The sequence below is a fragment of the Watersipora subatra genome, chromosome 8 (genome assembly GCF_963576615.1).
Source record: "Watersipora subatra chromosome 8, tzWatSuba1.1, whole genome shotgun sequence".
Classification (NCBI taxonomy): Eukaryota; Metazoa; Bryozoa; class Gymnolaemata; order Cheilostomatida; family Watersiporidae; genus Watersipora; species Watersipora subatra.
In genome coordinates, this window is record NC_088715.1 from 51,567,339 (window position 1) to 51,595,035 (window position 27,697).

The 27,697-nt window shown below is 35.5% G+C and overlaps 1 protein-coding gene across 2 annotated transcripts; it reads right to left on the reverse strand.

The window, feature by feature from the left end:
• Positions 1–28: 28 nt before the first annotated feature.
• Positions 29–27,186, reverse strand: LOC137401389 (uncharacterized). Of its 2 annotated transcripts, none has more exons than XM_068087716.1 (14): positions 27,086–27,186; positions 19,829–19,892; positions 18,178–18,349; positions 16,129–16,306; positions 8,703–8,805; positions 8,519–8,609; positions 8,211–8,420; positions 7,636–7,763; positions 6,834–7,025; positions 6,485–6,752; positions 3,943–4,169; positions 3,608–3,730; positions 3,273–3,493; positions 29–1,047 (listed from the first exon to the last, which is right to left on the reverse strand). In XM_068087716.1, exons 2-14 carry the CDS (start codon positions 19,878–19,880, stop codon positions 721–723), a joined length of 2,292 nt encoding a protein of 763 aa, XP_067943817.1. In that variant the 5' UTR covers positions 19,881–19,892; positions 27,086–27,186; the 3' UTR covers positions 29–720. The 2 variants fall into 2 exon arrangements, with proteins under 2 accessions (XP_067943817.1, XP_067943816.1); XM_068087715.1 differs by having other exon boundaries at positions 18,178–18,352; positions 27,086–27,185.
• Between the last annotated feature and the right edge of the window lie 511 nt (positions 27,187–27,697).

The window sequence follows — 27,697 nt, forward strand, 5'->3', positions numbered from 1 at the left end:
GTGTTCAATTATGAAATCATATGTAAAATGAAATTTAACATAAATATATATTTAGTTTTATTCTTTACGAAGCAATACAAAATGTAAAAAGTATTATCATACAATAAGTGAAAATACAATTAAGTGTAGATACAATGAGTGTAAATACAAATAAGTGTAGATACAATGAGTGTAGATACCATGATTGTGGATACAACAAGAAATGATATAAATAGGCATAGGTGAAATGAGCCAGTGAGGTAAACAGTTGTCATAAGAGTTGGAGTTAAGAAAATATAACACTTTAGTACAACAAAAAGGATAATATTGGCCAGATAACGGCTGAACCAAAGCCTTATAGGTTAGTTACCTACATATGGAAAAAGCAACCTAAGAAAATGGTGGGACCAGGTAGAACAAAAACTTGCATCTGATTTCATAGTTTGTTATTATTAAATTCAATATTTGCTATATTCACAAACAGTTCATTCAATCGTGGCACAGGATGCAAGGAAGGGAGACACCACCATAAGACCGAAAATACCGGTATCTTGAGTGATGCTAATTCTCTGAGTTTGACCTGCATGGCCCCTTTCTAAGTTTATTTGGGTTGGTGGAGACATTTGTTGCGGTTGCTATGAAGTCATAGGTAAGCCATTCACTTCAAAAAATGAAGAAAAAAATCTCTTAGCTTGCCCACTGAATAATTTACTACAGAGTTAGAAGCTACCTTCACATATCCTACTGACTAAGTGCTGAACTAGTTCTGGTTGCGGAGAGTGGAAAAGTATCATCGAGAATACGCAACCGCACTGGTTGTTCTTTAACACCGCTGATCACCTTACGCACCACGTAGTCTCGGACTGGGCGTAGCACACAGCAGCGAAGAAAGATCTGTATCGGAAGGCCGCAAAGGAAAAAGGTGAGTACTCGGAAAAACCAAACATTCGTATAAAACTTGGAGCTTCCAGCAACACCGCACACTGATACATCAAGGCCTTTGCGTAGCTGGTGATCCGATGTTGTCAAGCTCACAACTTGAAATGTGTTAACTTTTCCCTCATCATCCTATAAAATATAAAGAATTATGGCAGACAAACTTTCCCAAAAAAGGAGTGAGCAACATTATGCCTCATATTAACGTAGGAAGAATTCAATATTGGAAGGGAATAACATAAGGTGATAGATAGACAACAGCCCTTTTTGAGACCAACCATTCAAATGGCTACTGAAAGCAAACATTCTCACCAGATGATATAAGCTCTCCAAGGTGGCATAACTAAACATGTGTGCGCACAAAAAAATGAAAGCATAATTTTTACATAAGGTATAATGAGGCCCGCAAAAGCACTGCAGATAGTCGAGGCGCTGGGCCCACAGTGTTTAAAATATTAGCAACATAAATTATAGTGACAAATCAGATCAATTGAATCCTACTTTCTTTTAGTGGTTTTAGTAACCTACTATACTAATGTGTAAGTTTTAGTAACCTACTATACTAATGTGTAAGTTTTAGTAACTTACTATACTAATGTGTAAGTTTTAGTAACCTACTATACTAGTATGTAAGTTTTAGTAACTTACTATACTAATGTGTAAGTTTTAGTAACCTACTATACTAGTATGTAAGTTTTAGTAACCTACTATACTAATGTGTAAGTTTTAGTAACCTACTATACTAATGTGTAAGTTTTAGTAACCTACTATACTAATATGTAAGTTTTAGTAACCTACTATACTAATGTGTAAGTTTTAGTAACCTACTATACTAATATGTAAGTTTTAGTAACCTACTATACTAATGTGTAAGTTTAGTAACCTACTATACTAATGTGTAAGTTTTAGTAACTTACTATACTAATGTATAAGTTTTAGTAACTTACTATACTAATATGTAAGTTTTAGTAACCTACTATACTAATGTGTAAGTTTTATAACCTACTATACTAATGTGTAAGTTTTAGTAACTTACTATACTAGTATGTAAGTTTTAGTAACTTACTATACTAATGTGTAAGTTTTAGTAACCTACTATACTAATGTGTAAGTTTTAGTAACCTACTATACTAATGTATAAGTTTTAGTAACTTACTATACTAATATGTAAGTTTTAGTAACCTACTATACTAATGTGTAAGTTTTATAACCTACTATACTAATGTGTAAGTTTTAGTAACTTACTATACTAGTATGTAAGTTTTAGTAACTTACTATACTAATGTGTAAGTTTTAGTAACCTACTATACTAATGTGTAAGTTTTAGTAACCTACTATACTAATGTATAAGTTTTAGTAACTTACTATACTAATATGTAAGTTTTAGTAACCTACTATACTAATGTGTAAGTTTTATAACCTACTATACTAATGTGTAAGTTTTAGTAGCTTACTATACTAATGTGTATGTTGATGTTTATATTATCTACAATTGCAATCCTATGTCTCGAGTGAATATGTGTTGTTGCCAAACAATGGATATTGAAGATATATGAGTTAACCCTTAAAAACCTGTTCCTGTATATCCATGTACAAGCAAGTTCCCTGATTCTAAATCATATTAACAACTTTCCATTGACTGGGGAAGCTCTTAAAATAGCACAAGTTCTTTTGGATTGAGCATCTTTTGAATTTGTTGAATTTGATTAAAGAAAGCAGAACTCAAATAGAGTAAACAGTTTTTATTTTTCCCTCTCCTCTTGCTCCACCTCTCTCTCCCTCCCCCTCAAAAAAGTGATGTTTCAGAAGTAAAAGAATAAACAGTGATTGCAGATCACCGAGTCTAATTGCGTACATTTGCTATGAATAAAACAACTAGTTTTAGTGTGAAGCTCTTGTTGCCAAAACAAAGAGTTTTCTAGGAACGTCTTATTTTAAGCCGCCATTAGTGAGGATTTCAATCAGTGTGCTATTAGAACAAATGTCCTGTCAGCAGCCATTTTCCAGCCAGTTTGAAATGCCCTCAGCATTTTAGTGATATCTCAAGAACTAGCAATCTAATTGACTTCAAACTTCGGAATTACACTGAGAAGGTATACTGCACAAAGCTACCAATATTTCCTAAACAAAGCAAAACTACGCAGTCAATTTCCCTTAGGAGTAGGATCAGATGGGAAGACAACTCCCCAAATTTTATCGAGTTTTGGCTTCAAAGTTTTAAGAATCGTTATATTGGGATCACACCAGTGATAGATTGCCATGCAGTCAAAATTATCAAAAGTTATTTTTAATACTTTGTTAAGCACTCGAAAGATCGTAAGAGGTAATTGCCAATTCTGCTTCCCCTGTTCTCTTACCTTACTAATATACTCCAAATGGGATTTCATGGCAGAGAACTCATTTCTAGTTGCCTCATCCTGAAAGGAGACCTCAAGGTGCAACCTCACTTCTACAATGGTGTGCGGCTCCAGCTGAAGACCATCAGTTATGTCCAGGCATTGGTCATAGTTGAATACTTCTCGGTAACATTTGGTCACGACCGGTTGTATTAACGTTACCGTTTCACTACACAACATGCCTGCATAAAGTATACAAGCCTTTCAAAAACTCTGGTGAGCAGTGAGCAAAGTTTCTGGTATGATAGAACTATACAAACCTCAACAAAGAATTATGAAATAAAAAAATGACATACCATTGTCTACAGTCTTTTGAATATTCCTTGTAATTTCCTCGTCATGATAAATCTCAGCCATCACGGAAAGTTCCGGTCTGTTGTGGTGCTTCATTGAGTCAAAATACTCATCAGTCAGAATTGCTGAAACGGAGATATGGAGTTGCATTATCTTTGATAATTTCACATGTTTTAGCAAATACACACTTTACCTGGCTACACCTTATTCTTGGTGGTCTTGTACTCTGTATTACATCACGCATACATAACGTTATGTAACGTTATGTAAGTCTACAAGCTTTTATTTATATTTTTATTGTTTATTTTTATTTATTTTCTCATTTAGCAAAACTCACGATATTTCTTGCCGAGGAGCGCCATCTCTGGAGAGAGGAACGTAGCGATAATGTGAAAGATGTACATAAAGAGGAACAAGGCAGCAGTGGTGATGTCAATATAAAAGAAGACGTCAGTGAATGCTTGAGAAAAACCGATAGAAAGAGACAGGATCTCCCAGAGTATATATATCCAAAGCCAGATGTAGGAATGCATAGACAGCATGCTCCATATAGAGTGCTTCTCCCTGCAACAAGATAATTAGTAGTATTATTATTATACACCATTATTAACAGCGAACCTACCTAACTGCAACAAACTCCGGAGTTGAAACAAATTTTGCCAATTGTGGAGTGTTTAAGATATCGTAAAGCTAAATGAGCTGAAAGTAATTGCTCTGTATAAGTGGCAGCAATTCATGATCGGACTTTCCAAGATGTGATGTTTTAGAGGTAACCGAAGAAATATAATGGTTATTATATAACTGAAGTAATATATATTTCCATTATATGTTAATGGAAATAGTAATATATATAGTCATATATATGTAGTAATATATATTAGTAATAGTAATTATAATAGTAATATATAATGAAGTAATATATATTACCATTATATATTATAATGGTATAATATAATTTAACTGAAGAAATATTTAATTTGTATGAAAAATATATAGAAGAAATATAACAGAGTTTAATAGTCTGTATATTTTTATGAATAGAAAAACAAGTAGTTTTTATTGTAAAGCTCCTGTTGCTGAAGAGAAGAAGCTTTCTAGTTCTGTTTATTTTTGATCATTCTTTACTAAGAGCTTCAATCAGTATGTCATTAGAAACTAATATTCTGCTGGTAGCCATTTTTAATTTTGGAATTCAGTTAGAAGTGCCCTCAGTATTTCGGCGATATCTCAAGAACTAATTATAGGTCAATCGACTTGAAACTTCGGAATTAATGCTGAAAATGTGTACTACACAAAGTGACGAAAATTTTGTAATTTTGTGTGAATTGGAAATACAAAGACAAAGCAAAACTATCAAGATGCGTTTACTCAAGCCTAGGATCAGGTGGGAAGGCAATCCCCAAATAATCTCGATCCCAGGCTTTGAAGTGTTGATTCAATCACAAACATTATAACTAAAACATTCAAAAGGTGTCAATTTGTAGCAAGAGCGATGATCTCTTCTACCATGATTGAACCAGTAGTAACCATGACTCAACCAGTAGTAACCATGACTCAACCAGTAGTAACCATGACTCAACCAGTAGTAACCATGACTCAACCAGTAGTAACCATGACTCAACCAGTAGTAACCTTGACTCAACCAGTAGTAACCATGACTCAACCAGTAGTAACCATGACTCAACCAGTAGTAACCATGACTCAACCAGTAGTAAGCATGACTGTTCATTTTCGAAACTGATGACTGCTCCTCTTGACCACTTTTAGAGACAATCTAACTATGAAATAACAGTTGGAATATTTCCATGTCCGATATACCTAAATGCCAATGCTAAAATTAAACGATTTAAAATGATATGAGTATCACTGCAACAGCTAAATATTATTAATATTGGATGACAGGTATGTAAACTATAGCTGATATCAGTGGCAAATATCATTGTGTAAGATAATGCGTATAGAAATGCCATAGTATCAAATAAAAAGTGTCAAATTTTATGATGTTTCAAATGTCATTATGCCAAAAAAGACTTCAAATATCAATGTCGATGTCAGAATGTCACAGGATGAGTGTCAGATGTCACAGTGGCAAATAAAAAGTGTCAGATGTCACAATGTTAAGTAAAGGGTGTCAGATGTCAGTGTTAAATAATGAGTGTCAGATTTCACGGTGTTAAATAATGAGTGTCAGACGTCACAGTGTTAAGTAAAGGGTGTCATATGTCACAGTGTTAAGTAAAGAGTGTCAGATGTCACAGTGTTAAGTGAAAGTGTCAAATGTCACAGTGTTAAGTGAAAAGTGTCAGATGCCAGTGTTAAATAATGAGCGTCAGATGTCACAGTGTTAAAAAAAGGGTGTCAGATGTCACAGTATCAAATAATAGATGTCAACAATTGTAGCTGAATAGTATATAATTCTTATAGAGATTACAGCGTCTCAGTTCACAAGTGTACTAATCCTAAACAAGTAGAGTCTCTTTGAATAGAATTCTGTGACCACTGCAGCCAATGCTGAAGTAAAATTATGTGCTCTTTGAGTTTTCTGCGTGAAACATAAATTAAAAACAATATAAACCAAAACGAGATAACTTACATTAACATGTATTTTTAGGAGGTACAAACAACAGCTCATGAAATGGATAAACAATTATCAGTCTTTATATAGCTTTAACACGACATTCAAGCCCATGTATCCAGTGCCTAAAATCTATAGATTGCCATAGATGTATCAGTTAGTTTTAATATTTCTCTCAGCTCATCTTTACAACGATCTAGTCAAGTTTATAATTTTAACTTTATTTTTTAAATTGCAAAGAATTCAATATAAACTTCTCTTTACATTTGCTGCCACTTACACCTATGAGTATTTGAACACTTACTGTTCCTCTGCTTGCCGGCGACGCTTATTGAGAAGCCAACCTATGGAAGTCGAGCAGAAAGGAAGTATGACCCATATAGACATGGTGACTGCAATAAGCCACTCCTGGCTAGCCAAAACAGTAAAACGTGAGGGGTTGGGTGATTGGTCAGAGATCCTACTTGTCACTTCCTTTATTAGAGCACTTATTACTTCACCATAGTCCGAACGACTGATTGCCGAAGGTAGCAGGGACCAGTCGAGACACGTCTCAATCGATGTCCATGTCCCTGAATAGAGTGGATCAAATTTTCATTCAGCAACTTACCAATTAAAACAAAGGCAGAAGTCAGACCCACAATTTCACTTACGGTTGTCAGTGCATGTAGATGTATATTTCCATCTAGAAAGCAGTGAAGGATAGTCAGCGTTGCAGCTAACTGTGATTATCTCCCCTGAGTAGAAAGGACCACCTTGATAATAATCGGGTACCCAACCAAAGAGTTCACTTGGTGGTTGGGAACAAAAAGGTGAAAGTTCATCACATGTTTCCCCTTGATAACCTATAATGTACAATAACAGGAGAGTGAAAGCTAATAGCAGGTTTCCTTTTGATACTCTATAACGGACAATAACAGGAGGATGAAAGCTGATAGCAGGTTTCCTTTTGATAATCTATAATGGACAATAACAGGAGGATGAAAGCTGATAGCAGGTTTCCTTTTGATAATCTATAATGGACAATAACAGGAGAGTGAAAGCTAATAGCAGGTTTCCTTTTGATAACCTATAATGGACAATAACAGGAGGGTGAAAGATAATAGCAGGTTTCCTTTTGATAATCTATAATGGACAATAACAGGAGGATGAAAGCTGATAGCAGGTTTCCCCTAGATAAAATATAATGGATAATAACAGGAAGGTGAAAGCTGATAGCAGGTTCCTTTTGATAACCTATAACGGACAATAACAGGAGGGTAAAAGCTGATAGCAGGTTTCACCTTGATAACCAATAACGGACAACAACAGGAGGATGAAAGGTGATAGCAGGTTTCACCTTAGTAACTTGTAGCGTATAGATCATGTTGACAATATCAACAAACACTCAGAATCGGAAAAACCCGGAAAGGATGAATATGAAGTAATACGAAACAAACAGAAATTACAGATTACCTTGTTTGCAGACACAGTAAAAGGTACTCGAGTTAGTGCCCTCTAGACAGATATCTGTGTTTGATGAATTGCAGAAAGAACAGTCTGGCAATTTTGCTGCACACTTTACAAGGTTGTTGACTTGCGTCCTGTAACATCCGGAACAAAATTAACATAATATAAACGTTAATTTTTTAAAATAAAAATATATTGTAGATATAGCTCTTTGAATGTTATGCTAAACAAGCTACAAACACCGGTAGCCAACTATGAGAACATTACAAAAAAGTTTGTTATTTTATCGTTTATTACTACTAAAGGTTGCATCATGTGAAAACATTTGCAATAGGCAACCAGGCATGGTGGCATCTCACCCAGTATTTACATGGTATTGTATACAAGAACTCAGGTTGTCTAAAATATAACTGCATTCCACTGTGATAAAAAAGGAGAAGATATTTTAGTCATCATAAAATAAAACTGGAACGGTCAGTAGTATATTTATCTTAAAAACCAAAGACTATAAACTAGTCTCATGTTTTCATGCACCATAATATAACTAAAACACCAGAGGGGTGTATACGGGGTAGACTCACCCAGAACTACCAGTTCGAACCCACGGGTCAAAGGTCAGCTCAGGAGTAGGTGCTGCCTCATTAATGTTGTTGCCAAAATAGACGGGCTCTGAAGTATTGGCTGTATGGTAATACACAAACCAGGAGTGCACATGGTAAGAGCTTAGACGAACATCAAGGTAGGATATGGAAAAAAAGGATCGATCTTGCATGTATTGCTGTCGCCCCTCGCTGTAAACACAACACATGCTGAGCAGGCGTTCAACAAAAGCGATAGAAAGTGCAATAAGGTTCACATAGATCCAGCATATTAAATACGAAACACTTACCTGTACATACCAGGACTCGATCGAAGTACGTCTGTCTCCGGATCATTGAGTATCTGCCGAGTTCCACTTGGCTCATCAACATATAATGTCACTGCAAGAAAGACAGTTTGTCAGATAGAGGTGTTAAATAGTAGCCACTTAGCTGAAACAGAAATAATAGCATGTGACCAAGCATCCCACTCACCATCTAATATCCGGTCACCAGTACAGACAGAGACAGACTTGGACAGTTGTTCATCCATGCAATAGATGAACAACTCATCAAACTGGAATGTATATGTAGTGATCTGCAAACATTGATGACATGTTTCTATAAAAGTGACATCCGATAGATACATGCAACATTCCACTCCTATACGTGCAGTGGACACCTCTACAAGTACAGGCAACACCGGTATGTATATACATGTATAAAGTGACATCACTATATGTACAGATGACATCCCTAAAAGTACAGTGAACACCTCTACAAGCATGGATGACACCCCTTATAAGTATAGGTTACATCGTGACATCCGAAATCGAGACAGAAATGCATAACTTCTGATCAACAGTAACGGTCTGTAATAAGTAGTCTACTAACCACAGTAAATCGCTTCACCACAAAAATGCTGCTAGTGGTTATCATCTTCATCTATATCTATCGAAGTATGTCCGTGTGTCATATGTGGTATGTCTGTCTGCATTCCGGCTATAGGTATTATTAGAATAGTCTAGCTGGGTGACAATGCTGATGCAATGTCATTGCATACAGGCATTTGAAGCTTACTAACTAGGTTAGTGGCATTTTCCATTGGCAATGTGGCAATGGCCTGCCATTTGCTGGAGAGCTGTCTGCCAGCAAGTGGTAAACAAATCTCATCACTTCTCATTATTTATGACTGATTTTAATACCCGGGCAACGCCGGAAGGCACAGCTAGTATTTGTATATAAAAGACTTTTTTGGCAACCTGTTTAGATGATGAAGTTTTAGAAATCACCCAAAATAAACCTTGAAAATGTGAAACGAAAACTTTAGAAACTCCAAGCAATAATAACCTTCACTTTTAAATTGTTGACTAGGTGAATGTGTGGCGTTGCACGGGTCATAAAAAAGTTTTTGTACAGAAACTGTACTTTTAATCAACAGAAACCTTTACCATTCTAGTTTTTAATGAAGGTGTTTGCTTATTTTTGTGTACGGTGTTTATTTTTGTGAACTGTGTAATTCATACCGTACCAGCTGCAGTGCTTACTACAAATCTATACTGATCGCAACAGTCTTGTTGGCTATATGAGTTTAAGCATTTTTCTTCACGTACTGGCATGCATTTTTCTTTTGGTATGGTTTCACGGTCTTTTCTTCTGGTATGGCTTTACGCATAACGAAATTTGCAGCGTTTAACGTGAAACCATAAAAGGTTGGCAGGTGTTCCAGGCATGTGCCCAATTTGTTCCACGGTATAGCCAGTTGGACAGTGTAGTGTATTGGATAAATGGATGTCTAACAAACTGGAGGTTGTGAGTTCAAATCCAGGTCGCACAAGATTTATCATTCTTAAAACTTTATCGCCATAGCCGGACATACAGATGTACAGGCGAACAAACCTTGAGATTTAAATTGGGAAATTGTCGCAGCCGAATAATGGTCTAGAACGCCTGACCTTCAAACAACAAGTTAGAGTTCAAAACTCAAAAACGGCTACTGATGGTGACAGAAATGACATCCAACCTTAAAAAACTCTCTGCAACTGGGCAAGTCTCCAGCTGTTAAGGTTCTCTTGCCACTGAACTCAGACATGCCCAGCCAAGATAATGAGTCTTTGATTGTGCAACAATGCTCTTAATAACATGCGCACAGCCTTTGCTTGCAGTAAGTTAAACATATGTCATAATTAATCTTCCTCGCACTATTTTGAACATCTTCAAATTTGTTATAAGGAAAACAACCCGATAAACTATTGTGTGAGCCATTGCATAGGCAGCAAGGAAATAAGTAGTGAGAAGCATTTGAATGGAGGCGCACTAAACAACAGACCAACGGAGATAAATCCGAATTTAGCTCGGTTACAAATTGATATGCAATGGACCTTTGCCATACAATTTTAATTCATTCCAGTGTTGGCATTGTAAGACGAAAATTTCGTATAGAGGGATATAGAAACCTATAACAAATATCTACTGCAAACACCCCGTAGTAAAAATCATTGAAATTTTATATACATATTAACAATTAGTAACAAAATGACATGCTAACCTTAGTAACTATAGCTACCTACAGAAACTTTAGAGTATTTAGTGATTATGATCTGCAATAAAATGCAACGCTACAATGTACTATGTGCAGTACATACTGTAGGGAGTTCTTCGCTTCAAAGCAGACGTATAACATAAACGTTGTGTTTAACTTAAATTAGTTTACTAAACATACTTAAATCTAGGTTTTACTATGTATGTAGTTATATAAGCAGTCTAAAGACATGTACCTGCCTTTCGACTGCTTATATAGCTCTATAATAAGTAATATAATAGTAATAATAATATAATGTAACTCTATAATAAGTAATATAATAGTAATAATAATATAATGTAACTCTATAATAAGTAATATAATAGTAATAATAATATAATGTAACTCTATAGTAAAAGGTTCGTGATAATATTTAATGAGGATAAAAATATAACTACAAACTGAATAGGAACAACATTTAAGACTTCATAGCTTGTAACTGAGCAGTGTTAATACTCACACGCTAAACCACTAAAATCAGAACTCCGCAATATGGCGGCAATTTAATTGTATGGTGGCGATTTTGAAGGCGGAAAATTAGAAAATCGCCACCATTTAAAGAGATATCATCAATTGTATAAATAATATAAACATGTAATGAAATCGCCGCCATTTAAAGAGATATCATCAATTGTATAAATAATATAAACGTGTAATGAAATCGCCACCATTTAAAGAGATATCATCAATTGTATAAATAATATAAACATGTAATGAAATCGCCACCATTTAAAGAGATATCATCAATCGTATAAATAATATAAACGTGTAATGAAATCGCCACCATTTAAAGAGATATCATCAATCGTATAAATAATATAAACATGTAATGAAATCGCCACCATTTAAAGAGATATCATCAATCGTATAAATAATATAAACATGTAATGAAATCGCCACCATTTAAAGAGATATCATCAATTGTATAAATAATATAAACATGTAATGAAATCGCCACCATTTAAAGAGATATCATCAATCGTATAAATAATATAAACGTGTAATGAAATCGCCACCATTTAAAGAGATATCATCAATTGTATAAATAATATAAACATGTAATGAAATCGCCACCATTTAAAGAGATATCATCAATCGTATAAATAATATAAACGTGTAATGAAATCGCCACCATTTAAAGAGATATCATCAATCGTATAAATAATATAAATGTGTAATGAAATCGCCACCATTTAAAGAGATATCATCAATCGTATAAATAATATAACCATGTAATGAAATCGCCACCATTTAAAGAGATATCATCAATCGTATAAATAATATAAACATGTAATGAAATCGCCACCATTTAACCCTCTGGGGCTCCTTGTTGCACTGGTGCAACATAAATTTCAAAACTAGATAGAGCAACTACAAATGCTTTATAGCCAAATATTATTCTTAAGTGGCTTCTTACATATCTTTATGCAACCCTAAACCCAAAATTGATTGGATTTCATGCTCGTGATATCATCACATAACTCTAGAACATTCCATGGAACTGAGAGTTGACCACACATGCGGAAAGCAACTTTTTAGGCAAAGATTTATAGCTCTTTGAGGTAAGTTCGAATAACTCATTTTCTGTTTTTTGGTACTATGTTGACCATATTTTTACACACATAAAATGTTTCGAAGTAAATTTTTTTCTTCTATCTATATGAGCTCAAAATTTCTTGTGCAGGAGTGCAACATTGGGCTCTACATAGCTAAGCTGCAAGCCAAGGGATTAGTATCGGACCTTCCAATAGACCATTGTTAGGGTTAATGCTCTTCATTCTTGTTGATGTGCATAATACTTAGGGTTCTAAAAATGGTAGTAGAGGTACACTGACTACCATTGAATTAATATTACCAGGTTACCTTCACTGCTACTAGTACTACTGCTATTAGTCATTTACTACCAAAGCAAATTGGTATTTCCGAATGATACAAAATTGTGCAATTATTTCACTTGATATAGCATGATAGTTAGGTGTGTAGGCTTTCTTTTGGGTGATTTTAGGTGTTAGATGAATGATATTTCAAAATATACTGTTTTAGTTTGTAGATACAAAATGCATTCAAAGCCTTCCACTTCAAACAGCAACAGCAATTGCCTTCGAATGAGAAGCAGAGTTGATGGAACGAATTTGCTAGACGAGCTCTAGAAAATGTAATGAAGGATAGCTGCCATATGGAATGAATGTCTGTAAATAGAACCCGACAATACATAAAGAGTAAGCCGCATCCATGACACTTCAAGATCTAGCATCGAGCAGAAGTCAGTGGCATTTTGTATGACTGAAGTATACCAGGTTGGTGATATTAAACGGACGGAGTAGGGCTAAGGATCTGATGTTGTACTCAAGCTAACATCTACTCTACAAAAGAACTGGAGGTACAAAATTGTCAGAGGCAACTTGTTTATTGCTATTCCCTTCACCGCTGAGCTAAATAAAACTGGGATGTTCTATACAGATGCTGTTCAAACCAACAGGGTTCAAGAATGCATGCTCAATAATGCAAAAGCCCTGAAACGAGATTGTAAAGGATCTTATGACAGCTATGTAAAGGAGGTCAACAATGTGGTTGCTGTCAAACGGTGTGACAACAAAGATATCACCGTTCTCTTCTCATTGACTGGTGTACAGCCCTTTGCTCAAGCCAAACGGTGGAACAAGTCGTCAAAAGAGCATCGTTTCTATAACATGCCTGCTGTAATACAACCACATAAAAATATGGGAGGCAGTGATTTGTAAGATTTATTTTTAGCAGAGTATCGTTTTGCCATGAAGAGCCGGTGATGATATCTCTACCTGTAACAACATTTGTAATGGTAGCCGAAGTCAACACTTGGAATATCTACAGAAGTGATAGTCGCCTTTTCAAGCTACCATAAATAAAGTACTAAATAGAAGAAACTTTCAAGCTGAAGTTGCCGACAGTCTCATCCATGTCAATGGTGCTGCCAAATAAGGACAACCAGCTGCAGCGGGTGACGTTAGTCTATGCCTTACACCAACTAAAAAATTTGGAAGAGGTCCGTGCGATGTTCACTATGACAATTTTGCTCATTGGCCAATAAAGGCTCCAAAGCGAAGTCATGGCAAGCTGTTCAAGAAAATAACTACTACAAAATGTGAAATAGTCTCTGCGTTCTTGATGAACGAAATTATTTTTGTACCTATCATTGCAAGCGAATGGAGAGCTAGAGTTACTTTGGAACAGTTGATATTGCTCCAGGACTTAGTCCATTTGTACCAAACAGTGATGTAAACTTATATGCTTGTGTTACATACATACATATATATATATATATATATATGTATGCATATACGTATGCATATATATACAATATATACATATATGTATATATATATATATATATACGTATGTATGCGTATATGTATGTATATAATATATATATATACTGAATGTATATATATACAATATATGTACTATATATATGTATATGTATGTATCTGTATACATGTATATGTATATAGGTAAATTTACCATTTATTTATTCAAGTCAAGTTATTTTACTGGCTCAAATACTTCATAACACTATTGTCTAATGCGTAATGTATATAGGTAGCATTCAAGCCCAATGTTGCGTGAGTGCAACATTTAATATCTCAGGTCAGGGTTGTTGTAGAAAATAAAAAAATTAGAAAAACACTCATACATATATCTGTAAACTATCGAAAAAGTTTGAAAATTTTTAGAGCAAAGCTTCTGTGTATGGGCCTCAGAGGGTTAAAGAGATGTCATCAATCGTATAAATAATATAAACGTGTAATGAAATCGCCACCATTTAAAGAGATATCATCAATCGTATAAATAATATAAACATGTAATGAAATCGCCACCATTTAAAGAGATATCATCAATCGTATAAATAATATAAACATGTAATGGTGATTTATCGCACATGTCATGATTTTCAGAGTGAGCGATACTGGAACTAAAATTGCAAGGACCTTTATAGTCTTATAATATGTACGCTCATTCCACGGTATTTATGAAATTAATGTTTCTAATTATCACAAACATAAGACAACTCCTATTTATGTTAAAGGTTGACTTGCAACAAAATTCACATTACAGTTATTTGGCATCGAAAGATTCACCATGCCTTACTCTGTTGTGTTGTAGGTGCCAAATATGTGGAAATGTGATTACAAGCTCATAAAAGCTCAAAAACGGAAAGCTGCCATAGATTGGAATCTGTTTATTTCTCTGACGTAGTCATGACAGTTTGGTTATTGTCTTGTCACATGATGTTCTCACGTGAATTGAAAGGCCAATAAAAAGCTCAATATAAAACTTCTTGAAGCATTAGTTTATGACAAACACTTCAGGTTTTACCGGAGACCCCGTATCAAATATAGATGCTCGCTACTTTACAGTTTTGTTTCGGCTTGGTCTAATCGTCAATCGTAATTTGATCATGTGACCCAACACTTGGCAAATAATTTCTTCAGCTCTTTTCGATTATTACAGTTGACCAACAGGCTCGTCGTGATTATCAGACAATGATATGTACTCCTTCGAGCTAAGGTTAAAAAATTAAACAAATGTTTATGGTAAGTTATAAGATATCAGTCCTAAAAGTGACAGCATTACAATGACGATAAAATAGACGTGTAAGAACAATAGACATGGTTTTATTGAATGCATGAAGTATATTTGTGAAAATATTTCGACGAATAAGGTTGCATGAAAGTGTAAACAGAAACCATCTCTTACAACTACGTCACATTTGAGCCATTTTGGAAAGCGAATCCAAACTATGGCGGTCTCGTGTGGCTGCGATTAACTGTTCGTTTTTTAGCTTTTAAGAGCTTGTAATCACATTCCCACATATTTTGAACCTACAACACAACAGAGTAAGACATGGTGAGTCTTTTGATACCAAATAACTGTAATGTGAATTTTGTTGCAAGTCAACCTTTACGCTATACAAATACCTAACTATATTATTATATATATACATCTTAATAAACATTTACAAGTATTTTTACGTAACAATAATATCACAATACATGTATATCGTGAGTCGTTTATAAATAGACGATTCCCACGTTTGATACATCGCGCTTTGATATTGCAAATTTGTTATATTGAATCATCAGGTGATTTTGGGAATCACAAAACTCTACTTAAAATTATTTCATACAAATTACTCTTCGTTCAACCAGAGTTGTTTCTCATGTAATCATTTCCTTAAATCCCCCTTCACATGACCATAACAATGTCAAATCAAACCTGTGCCACGGCTGTACTCTAGTAAACATATGCAAGCAGCAACTAACATCAAGGAATAATAGAACGCCTTAATTTACAAATACATACGTATTGCTTGAAGGTGTAGTTGTACATAGTCCAGGAAAAAAGCTGGTCATGCAGTCTGTAGGTAAAATCACTGTCAACTGTTGGGTCAAAAAATGCGCTAAACTCAGCAGTGAGACCGATTGGCAAAGGCGAGCTAGAATTGGATGAGATCGCAAGAAAAGACAACTCCTGAGTAACCCTATAATAAAATAACTTGAGTAAAAATCATTGTAAATTTGAGATCAAATTTAATTTTGCAACTAAATGGAAAAAAATTAGCAACATAAAAGTCTGTACTACTAAGTTCGTTATCCACAATCTTAGCACCAATATAATACTAATGGTTGTACGGATTTGTCTTCTCTTGTTCAAGTTGTTTAGCTTTCAGGATTCCACGTAATGAGAAATAATTGTTTTAATAACAAAATCTCGATGTCTCTGTCCAAATGTGAGTTGTGAGAGCATAACTTAAAACGCTCAAAAACGTCTTTATGTTTAATCATGGCACCAAACCCTGAATTGTTGTTTGAAAATTTATTAAACTAGTGTTATATTTCTCTATTATACATTATGTTATTTATTATATTATATTTATTATATATTATGTTATTTATTAAGCTAGTGTTACATTTCTCTATTATATATTATGTTATTTATTATATTATGTTATAGTCATTATATATTATGTTATTTATTAAACTGGTGTTATATTTCTCCATTATATATTATGTTGATTATAATGTTATGTTATATTTATCATATATTATGTTATTTATTAAACTAGTGTTATATTTCTCCATTATATATTATGTTGATTATAATGTTATGTTATATTTATCATATATTATGTTATTTATTAAACTAGTGTTATATGAAATGTGAAAGTGTAGGTCTAGTAGATGAACACATTAGAGGGAAATAATGTACACAAAAAGGTTTCAAATTGGAGCTGACATAATCATCGAGGGTCAAAAAGCAGGCGATCTACAGTAGCTCATTTCAAAAGAAGTTTTCTTGCAAATGTAAGAAGTACCACAGAATGTGTTTTGGAGGATCACTAAAAAGTCAAGTAGCAATTGTGAATCTGACATACTCACAATTGCATATGGCATTAAGACAAATGCATTATAAAAAAACTATAAAAAAGAAACTGAAAAGAAAAATAGAACTTACAAGTAAAAATAAAATTAAAGTTATAATCAGTAACAAAACGTTTGAGAGTTTGTGGCATACACCAGTTACAGTTTAAACTAACTTAATTTATATATTTTTAATATTAATATTATTAATAATAAAAATTAATTATATTATTAATAATAAAGTTTTTATTATTAATAATATAATCTCCGATTATATCGGAGATTATACGGGCAATCTCTGATGACCATAATGCAACGCTTAAATGTAAATCATTTGATTTGTGGAATAAACATACAGTGCTTTATAGTAAACTTAATAGAAACAATCATATAACAAACTTATGAGAGTCAAAACTAAACACTAGAGTTGTGACACTTTGGTATAACAACAATGATATAATAAACACGCCCTTTGACCAAAATGGAAACGTTTCATTGGAAGTACATGGATATGAGCAATCACTTCAAGATCGTATATGTCTGTTTAGCTTGCTAAAAGCAGAAGCTGGTGCATCTTTTTTTAAGAGCATTGTTATACAAACAATGGTTGTGTAATCTAAGCTGGACATGTCCAAGTCTAGCAGCAAGGTAACCTCGACAACAGGAGACATGTTCAGTTGCAGAGAGCAATTTAGGTTGGATGACATTCTTGTCACCAATAGCAGACTTTTTTGAGAATTGAACCCCAACCTGTTGTGTACAAGCCGAGCGCTCTAGACCCCCAATCCACGGCTGCTCCATGTTTATTAGTACAAAAAGATGCATCAATATTCCAACTAGGCGACAGAGTGATAAACATGAATATTTATCAGAAATAAGTCGGACAGTTTTTAGAGGTGGTGAAGATTGTGAGTACAATTCATAAATAAAATATTAAATACTAATAACGTAAATTAAATTATTTACAGATTAAATAGGAATAAATACTCACGTTTTGTTGGGAGCTGTGCCTATTGTTATACGATGCCGACCATGGAGCTGAGTCCATAAGTTCTGGTCAGCAACCCTTCTGTATCGACCAATAATATCAAAGTGATCAAAGTACCTCAACAGGACATTATCATCTGGTAGAACTACTAGTATATCTTCACAAACGGCTCCACCTACTAAAATAGAGATTACAATGGAGGGTACAATAAAGATTACAAATCTGAAAGGTTGAGTGTGTAGACTACTTGATGACTAGCTAATCTATTGGGTGGTTAAACTAAGGTCCCTCACACGACAATGCACCGCTATGACTAAAGCTATGGTAAGTAAAGCAATGGCAGGCATGAAAATCACTTAATGATTGTCAGTCGTTGAATATTGTGATGAATATGCCAAGCCCAGTTCTTGTGTGATTAGCTTAGTAATACACGAGTTTAGCTTGTATGGAAAGCAAGCGAGCAAAGAGAGAAAGCAAGCTTGTGTATTACTAAGCTGATTATCACACACAACTCACTATATAGATAACTGTGATTCAATATGGTGGGTAGTGAAGGGGTGGGGAGAGATGCCCAATGAAAGAGAAAAGCTCAGTAAAAGAGAACAATGACTATTTTCTACATCACCGTAGAGACTAGCAGTATGATAACATTGATTAACTTCTGCACAGCTGAGTATATGTGTACATTTATACATCATTCGCATTTACAAGTGTAACTGCTTTTTATTGTGTTCTTATTTCATTCGCACACCTCATTGTATTAAAATGTACCGGATTGTTCTCTGCCTTTTCATGCTTATAGAGCTTAAATAATAAAAAGCAATACTGAGCAACCAGTCACACCGCTCGCGGTGATCAAAGTTACGTACGAGCTGTTACTCATTCAGGATAAGACAACTCGTACGCAAAACTCACTTGCAAGTGGCTGATTGACGCTCCACAACAATATACATGTATACAACAATATCCAGTATAATATAATAAAGTAGGTCGTTATCAATGCCATTCAACTTAGTGTGGAGTTGAAGGTGAACTTATGCAAAATTTTAGTAGATTTTATTAGAGTATCGGCAGTTGTCTATCGGCAGTTGTCTATCGGCAGTTGTCTATCGGCAGTTGTCTATCGTTAGCGATTATTATTGATGTTTGAGGTGATCTGACTGCTAGGGTGTTTCAAAATTAAAATTGACAGAAATTGATCCTAGTTGAAATGCTCAGAAGAAAAATACGTGCCGAAAAGGACATTAGTAGTTGCTATAGGCTATTGCGTCAAGTTGCAGGGTTATGCGTTTCTTCTCTGTCTGTCTCTTTGCAACTAGAGATGTCATAATCACACCGCACTTGATCCAAGCATTTAACTGACATCGAATAAAGTCAATTTCAACTTTAGGACATCATGCAGTCAAACCATGCCAAATATCAAAAATATCACATAAAATAGAAAAATACTGATATTTCTGATAAAATCTACTAAAGTTTTAATTTCTAAAGCAATAATCTTAAATATAATCTAATAATCTTAAATATAATCTAATAATCTTAAATATAATCTAATAATCTTAAATATAATCTAATAATCTTAAATATAACATCTAATTAGGTTACACTCAATAAAAAAACTCGGCATGAAACAGGGCACCAAAATCTGTCTTACCGTGAGTGAATGTTAGACTAGTGAACACTACTAGTACGCCGACAAGGAACATGTCTGTTTTTGCCTGAAAAACAAAAAATAACTACTTAAGCTACTTCATAGCCAAGCTTGAGATGATTCACTTTTTTTGAGCTGAATGAATAAACAAGTACCACTTGACAGCTGTCAAAAAACAAAGCAGTTCAAGGGGCAACAATTGGTTTACCCTGTTTTATTGCAACAGAGAATAAGACCACAAAATGACCAACAGTTGAAGATTCTAGCAATTTGTATACCAACATATTTAAAGCTCTATAACATCCATTTTACCAAAGCTCCTAATCAGATCAGATTGTTCTCACTGAGAGCCTCTAAAAGCAAAAAGACGTGTTTTAAGAACCTTTTTTTTATATATTTATTTATTTACATATATACATGCACAAATCTCTCCGGTCAAATCAAAGAAACTAAACATCTGCACACTCGACATCCCCTCGAAGATCACTCGTTGTTTTTGGCCATAAAGAGTGAAAATATTGCCCTGCTTTTATAGATGGTATGTGTTGTATTACACAGATGGAGAGGATGGCTTGGATTATAACGAGAGCGATATAAGATCGTTTTTCTTTTCTTTTGTATTTAACCGAAAACGCATGGTCATCCCCAGACATGAATATAATGTGCTCGTTAAATGCAAGAGTTGTCTACTCTTAATGAAAACATAACATGAGAGGATAACTTGCACTTGTACTAATATCATTACAACATCCCTTCACAAGCTCAAAAGCTGGCATATCTATATAATGATCTACTAAGATAAATCGGCACATAAAACCTGTGACAACCACATAAGCTATCGTAAATTTGTATGGGTAAATGCAACGCAAGTAAACAACAAGAATATTTGTCAAGATAAGATACGTAATAATATGCAATAGTGATTGTCTAGAGTTCATAGTTTGTTGCTCAGCGATATGATGTAGCAGCATGTCGCAGTATGGTAGTTACCATAGTTCATAGTTTGTTGCTCAGCGATATGATGTAGCAGCATGTCGCAGTATGGTAGTTACCATACTCTTAAGCTTATGCCTCATATTTATCTGGCTGTTGCCTGAGCCGCGTACTCATCCTCGGGGTTGCCGTCATAGCTGATCTGACATTAACTCTGCGTCTTTCCGCATTTACATTAGAGTCATTAACTGAGATTACTGCTGACCTGTTCCGTACCAAGTGCTGACCATTATCTCCCTCTATGATAACCTTTCGATCGCCATCTTGGTTAGCTCTGAGTACTGTGCCCTCCTGGCTACTATCTCTCACCATAACACGATCTCCACCACACACTGCTGGAAGATCTTTTACCTTAGGATTGATATCGTGGTTCATCTTCATTCTCTCTTTGTAAAGCTCATTCTTGGCTTTAAACTTCTCATGATCGGGTAGCTTTGGCATTAGACTATCAGGATGTACTGCCAAAGTTGTCTTCAGCATCCGTCCCATAAGCAATTCAGCGGGAGAGTATACTCCTAACTGTGGTGATGCTCTGTAGGCAAGGAGAGCTATGTATGGATCTTTCTCCTTGCTGAGCAAGGATTTTACTGTTGCAACCGCTCTTTCAGCTGCACCATTGCCGCGAGCATACTTCGGGCTACTTGTGACATGGGTGAATCCATATGCTTTTGCAAATATCTGAAAGTCCTCAGATGAATACTGCGGTCCGTTGTCAGACACTAAACAATCTGGAATACCGTGCCGGGAGAACATACTTTTCATGTGGGATATGACATTCTTTGATATAGTATCTCTACCTAGTAAAGCTATCTCAGGGTATCTTGAATAATAATCTGTCACTATCAGGTAGTTGTTTCTCTCTAGTTGAAACAAGTCAGTGCCTAACATTTGCCAAGGGCGATCAGGGGTAGCGGAAGGTCTCAGGGGTTCGTATGTTATATTCAATTCTCTCTTACACACTTCACAATTAGCTATCTGTACCTCTATTGCCTTTGCCATAGACGGCCACCACAAACTGTTTCTAGCCCTTGCTTGGCATTTAGTAATGCCTAAATGTCCCTTGTGTATATCTTCAAGAACCTGACTTCTCTGGGATAGGGGAACCACCAATCTCATGCCTAGCATCAGCAGTCCCTTGTTCATAGTAAGTAGTCCTCGCCTTTCAAAGTACGGCCTCAGGATTGTGTCCATGGATGAAAGGTAAACTGGCCAACCCTGTTCAACATAATGAATAACCTGTCTCAAAGTTTCATCTTCCCTTTGTTCCATTTTGAATTTCTTTAATCTGTTGCAGCTTCCATTTCAATGCACACTCTCTCGTACGTAGCTCTCAATCACTTCTACTCGTACTATATCACTCTGTTCTGGTTCCCTAGTGTTATATCGTGATAGTGCATCCGCTGCCTTGTTGTCAGTTCCACTCACATATTTGATGTCATAGTAGAATCTCTGTAGTCGCAATTTGAAGCCTTGAATTCTGGGAGGCAGCTTATCTAGAAACTGATTACCGAACAAGGGAATGAGGGCTTTGTGATCTGTTTCAATCGTTACATCTTTCATTCCTAAGACATAATGAGAAAATTTCTCCATTGCCCAGCACACTCCTAGCGCCTCCTTTTCTATTGCTGCATAACGTTGCTCAGTTTCACTAAGGGATCTACTTGCAGCCGCCACTAGCTTACGAGTGCCGTCATCTTGAAGTTGACTCAGAGTAGCTCCTAGTCCTTGATTGCTGGCGTCTGTGGTCACAAATGTAGGCTTTTCTGTACTGTATGGAGCAAGGATGCTTGGTTTGCTGAACAGCTCTTTGACTTCTTGAAATGCACTCTCCTGCGCATAACCCCAGTGCCATTCAATACCTGTCTTCAGCAAAGCCCTCAGAGGGGCACTCTTCTCAGCCAGCTTCTCTGAGAAGCGTGCATATTGATTTGCAAGACCAAGGAAACTTCTTACAGCTGTCACGGAAGTGGGTGTGGGAAAGTCTTGTATTCCTTGTATTCGCGGTCCAGCGCTTATACCCTCCTTGGAGATGATATACCCAAGAAACTCCACACTTTTTTGACCAAACTTACATTTTGACTTGTTCAGTGTCATACCCGCCGTCTTGATTGCGGCCAGGACCAGCTCCAAACTTTTGTCATGTTTCTCTTCCGTTTCTCCAAATACACACACATCGTCCATATGAACTATCACTCCTTCAATCCCATTCAGCATTCTATTCATTTCTGCTGAAAATATTTCCGGGGCACTACAAAGGCCTTGGGGAAGTCTTTCATACATGTATCTTCCCTTATGAGTCAAAAAAGTAGTCAACTTTTTTGACTCTTGACTGAGTGGTATCTGAAAAAATCCACTGTTAGCATCATTTTTGAAAACTTTACACCGTTTCCCAGACTAGCAAGACTGCTCTCTACAGTGGCCATTGGATGAATTTCCCTCATCACATATTTGTTGAGTTGGGTGAAGTCTGTACAAATTCTGACTTTGTCTTGGCCATTTTTTGGTACAACGACCATTGGTGCAACCCAGGGTGTTGCTTCAGTAATTGGCGTGATGACTCCATCCTTCACCATCTCATCTAATGCTTGCTCTGCTTGTTTCTTTAGCGGGAATGCTATTGGTCTAGGGACGTGTATGGCAAAAGGTATGGCATCCTCCTTTAGTGTGATGGAATGTTCACTCTTCACTTTTCCTAGACTCTTGAACAGCCGCTGGTCCACATTCACATCACTCACTTCACATCTGTCAACATCCACTGATATTAACTGTAGTGTTTCACAGGCTTTTCTGCTCAGCAATGGTGTCTGTTGATTCTCAACTACATATATATTTTCTTTTGTGGCAAATTTACCAGCTTGGATGCGGCATCTTATAACCCCTAAGCAATTTAACTGTGTTTTACCTGCCCCGTATAACCTTTTAGTTGAAGGCTCCAATCTCCCTTTGAAGTGATTTGGTCCACAAACACTTAGTGCAGCCCCAGTGTCCAATTTAAAGCTGGTTGTTTGCCCCTTCTTCAAGCTTGTGTCTACTTTGACTGTAGAATGCCATGCTCCTGTGTTGATGGATTCCACTAGGTTTATTTCCCCTAAATAAACCTCCTCCTGAACCTCAGTTTCATCTTCTTTTAGAGCATTTATTTCTGCTCTTCCTCTGCACTGTCTGGCAAAGTGGTTAAATTTATCACAGTTTCTGCATTTTTGACCCATAGCGGGGCACCTTACTTGCTTGCTATGATTCCTTCCACATCTGCCACAAAAGCCTCCACCAACTGTTTTTATTGCTGGTTTGGTTTTCCAGCTTTTCCTTTCACTCCTTACTACCTCAATATCTCCATCCTTGATTTCTTGCTTTTCTTGCTGTGGGATGGCAGTCACATTTTTGAACTTGACTGCCATTTCTTGCACTCGAATTGCCTTGACAACGTACTCTAAAGTGAGCTTCTCATCAGGCTCTCTCATTAGCTTATCACGAAGCTTCACATCATCCATTCCAAAGAGTAGTTTATCTTTGATGAGTAAATCCCTCTGTGTTTCAAACTGACACCCTTCAGCTAGCCTCTTCAGCCTCATAAGATATACATCACATGACTCACCTGACTGAGTGCAGCCGTGGAATTGAAATCTATTCACTATAGTTCCGGACCTTGGGTTGCAATAATCTTGAAATTTCTTTAACACGTCATTTAACTTCCTCCCCTCCGTTCCTTCTTCTATCTCATGAATCAGACCATTTTCATCAGGGTCAGTTGTAAATTCCAGCTGTGAATATACTTCCCTTACATCTTCACCTCCTACATGTCTGAACAAGGCAAGCTTCCTTTTTTCTGCAGCCTTGCTTGTTGCCACCAAATCTATGGCCAGCAAATAATCTTCAAATGATCTGGACCATTTTTTCCACTCTCCAGAGAGATCATCAGCCCTCAGATCTAAGCCGTGTGGAGGCGAAACACCTTGCATGACACCCAGGAACAAGTTTAGACCGCTGCCACCATGTTGTATTACACAGATGGAGAGGATGGCTTGGATTATAACGAGAGCGATATAAGATCGTTTTTCTTTTCTTTTGTATTTAACTGAAAACGCATGGTCATCCCCAGACATGAATATAATGTGCTCGTTAAATGCAAGAGTTGTCTACTCTTAATGAAAACATAAACATGAGAGGATAACTCGCACTTGTACTAATATCATTACAACAGTATGTACAATTCCCTATTTTGTCTTGTATCATGCGGGTTATTGGGAAGAGTAAAAGTGTTTTGAATAACACCAGAACTCAACACTTTGCAATATAGTTTTATTCGGGCATCTTTTCTACGTTCTTGTAACGATTTTATGTTAGTGCTTTCCCTTAATTGTGAAAAGCTTTCTGGTGATCTTATGCGGTAATCAAATTTCAGATATTTATTTTCCTAAAAAAGTTTTTCATTCTCGGTACAGCACATCAAATGAGATCGTGGAGGCCACAAGTACAAATGATGTCTGTGGCTGGTGAAAGTACGTTTTTATCCGGCATCAAGTTTTGAATGGTAGACCACTTCAAAATATTCTGAACGTTTTATCAAACAGCCACTAAGAAATGGAAAACAAGACTATCGAATTAAATTAATTGTTACCAGGCAACATTAATCTAATACAGTACTAGAAAAATTAAAACAGATTCGATGACTGCCGCTTTTGATAATTGTTTGATCAAATCCGGTCAAAGTTTTCTCACAAGAGTTCCAACGAAGTATAAAAAATTGCTATGCAAGAAGAATCTTGGAGTGAATCATGTGTTATCACATAGACCAAAAAGCTGATGCTCTTGTTTGCTGGATATATGAAGCTGCTTACACTCCAACATACCGTAATGAATTGAAACCTATCATTAAACAAGAAATTTTTGTATTAAATCTATTTTATTTAATTACAGGCATTTTACAATGTGTGAAAAAAATAAACATTTAAAAAAGCACATTTACGCATTTAATTTTGTGTTACCGGGTACACTTGTTTCTTTGCCAAGGCTGCGCTTTAAAATTTGCAATTTATTGTTAAATTTTAGTTATTTGTGTTGCGAGTAATGCTTATTCTGAGAACAAAAAGTGGTTAGAAACCTTGTTTGTATGGCTTACCAAAACAAGCTCTCATTTTAGTATGAATACTTGAGCTGATTGCTACGGCTGTCCTCCGTCATGTGCATAAGGATTGTCAGGTCATAAGGACTTTTATTAATTGTTATTATCTCTTTCCATCAAGAAGTAAACTTTTTAGCTCCTTACAATTTTTGTAAACTATTTTTCGCCTTAAAGCTAATCAGCAATTTATGGTTTTGTCTGCAATTTATTTTATCTTTCTTTGATAAGTACCTAAACATGGCATTTAATTCTACACTACACAAACCAGAGTTTGTGTTCTATCAATTTTCTTGGTTCAACATGCAGAATATTTACATGGAGGAAACATATATTACTTCATTATATATTACTATTATAATTGCTATTATATTACTATATTACTAATATATATTACTTCATATATATTACAACTTCAAACTATGCTACGTAAACAAAAATTTAAATAGAGAAACAATAATAATACTAATAAACAGTTACTAAGCCTGAAAAATATAAAGTTCTTGTACGAGTCCTATTGCGTTACACAAAAGACGGTAAACGCCTCACAAGAAATATTTGAACATTTATGCACATGCCTGTTTACTTTTTGATTTTAGATTTAAATAATCAGAACCAGAATGGAGATTTCTCACTAAGATCCTCAATACAAGGCAAAAAGTGTAAAAACTCACTTATTAATATGTCATAACTTTTTTCCTTTACTCCCCCTTTTATTTTTATACATATTCATGTATATTTACCTATTATTCTATAACAAAAATACAAAAGCCACAAGTATATACATTATTCAGTGCAATCTACGAGCTCCCCTCAAATATTTCTTATAGTGCGAGACCAAAAAGAATTAAAAAGTGCGTTTGTTTTAATTGTTGGTAGAAAAAGACCCAAAGGTTGACGTGTATCATATGAGTGTTTTGGTGCGTTATTGTATGTATCTCGTATAACACCACTAAATTTTACTCTAAAAAACAAAGACAATATGTATTTGAAAAATACAGTATGTATTCAATAGCCCAACCTTTTCCTTCCCAAAAATAATCTCGAAGTACTGCAAGTATTTAGTCACTGAATACTCCGTTAAGCCTTTAACAATGGAAAAGAACGCTGAAATGAATAAACAATTTGCATGCTGAAAAAATACTAACCGATATGCTGTAAACTTGCTAACTATAATGCTTCAAATAATGAAAAAAACATTGAAACTTCCTCATATGATGGCGCTTAGTTAGAGTGAATCACAACGACTTATGAGGAAATGGCGCCGCGAATTCGTTCACAGAGCTTCGTTTACATTGAGAAAGATAATAAATTGAAAAACGCATACTGATGAAGCTAGTGCCATATAGCAGACACACGGCTAGATGGCACTCTTTGGAGCGCTTCGCGGAATCTATCATTCTAAAACCCAGGCATCATTACAAGGTCAGGGCAGGTCATAGCAGTTAATGGCTTGTTCTATCGGCGTAACAAAACACAAAGAGCGCACAACTACCACAACAGAATAATTTCGGCAGTTTTCGAGCAAGTAGATGCAACCAAAGGAGAACCAAAGTTACACACCGATGCGATGCGCACAAAATCCGATTTGAATTTCACTTTTTTGCATCACTAAGATTTTGTTGACCAACGATTACTAGAATCTGTTATCCTAGCTCAACGAAACGCAGAAATGCAGTTGTATGGTGAAGCAGACTATAGTTGCAAAAGGAATTGCTACTTGAAATGCTACACTTCATAATTGATAATGCATTTTCATA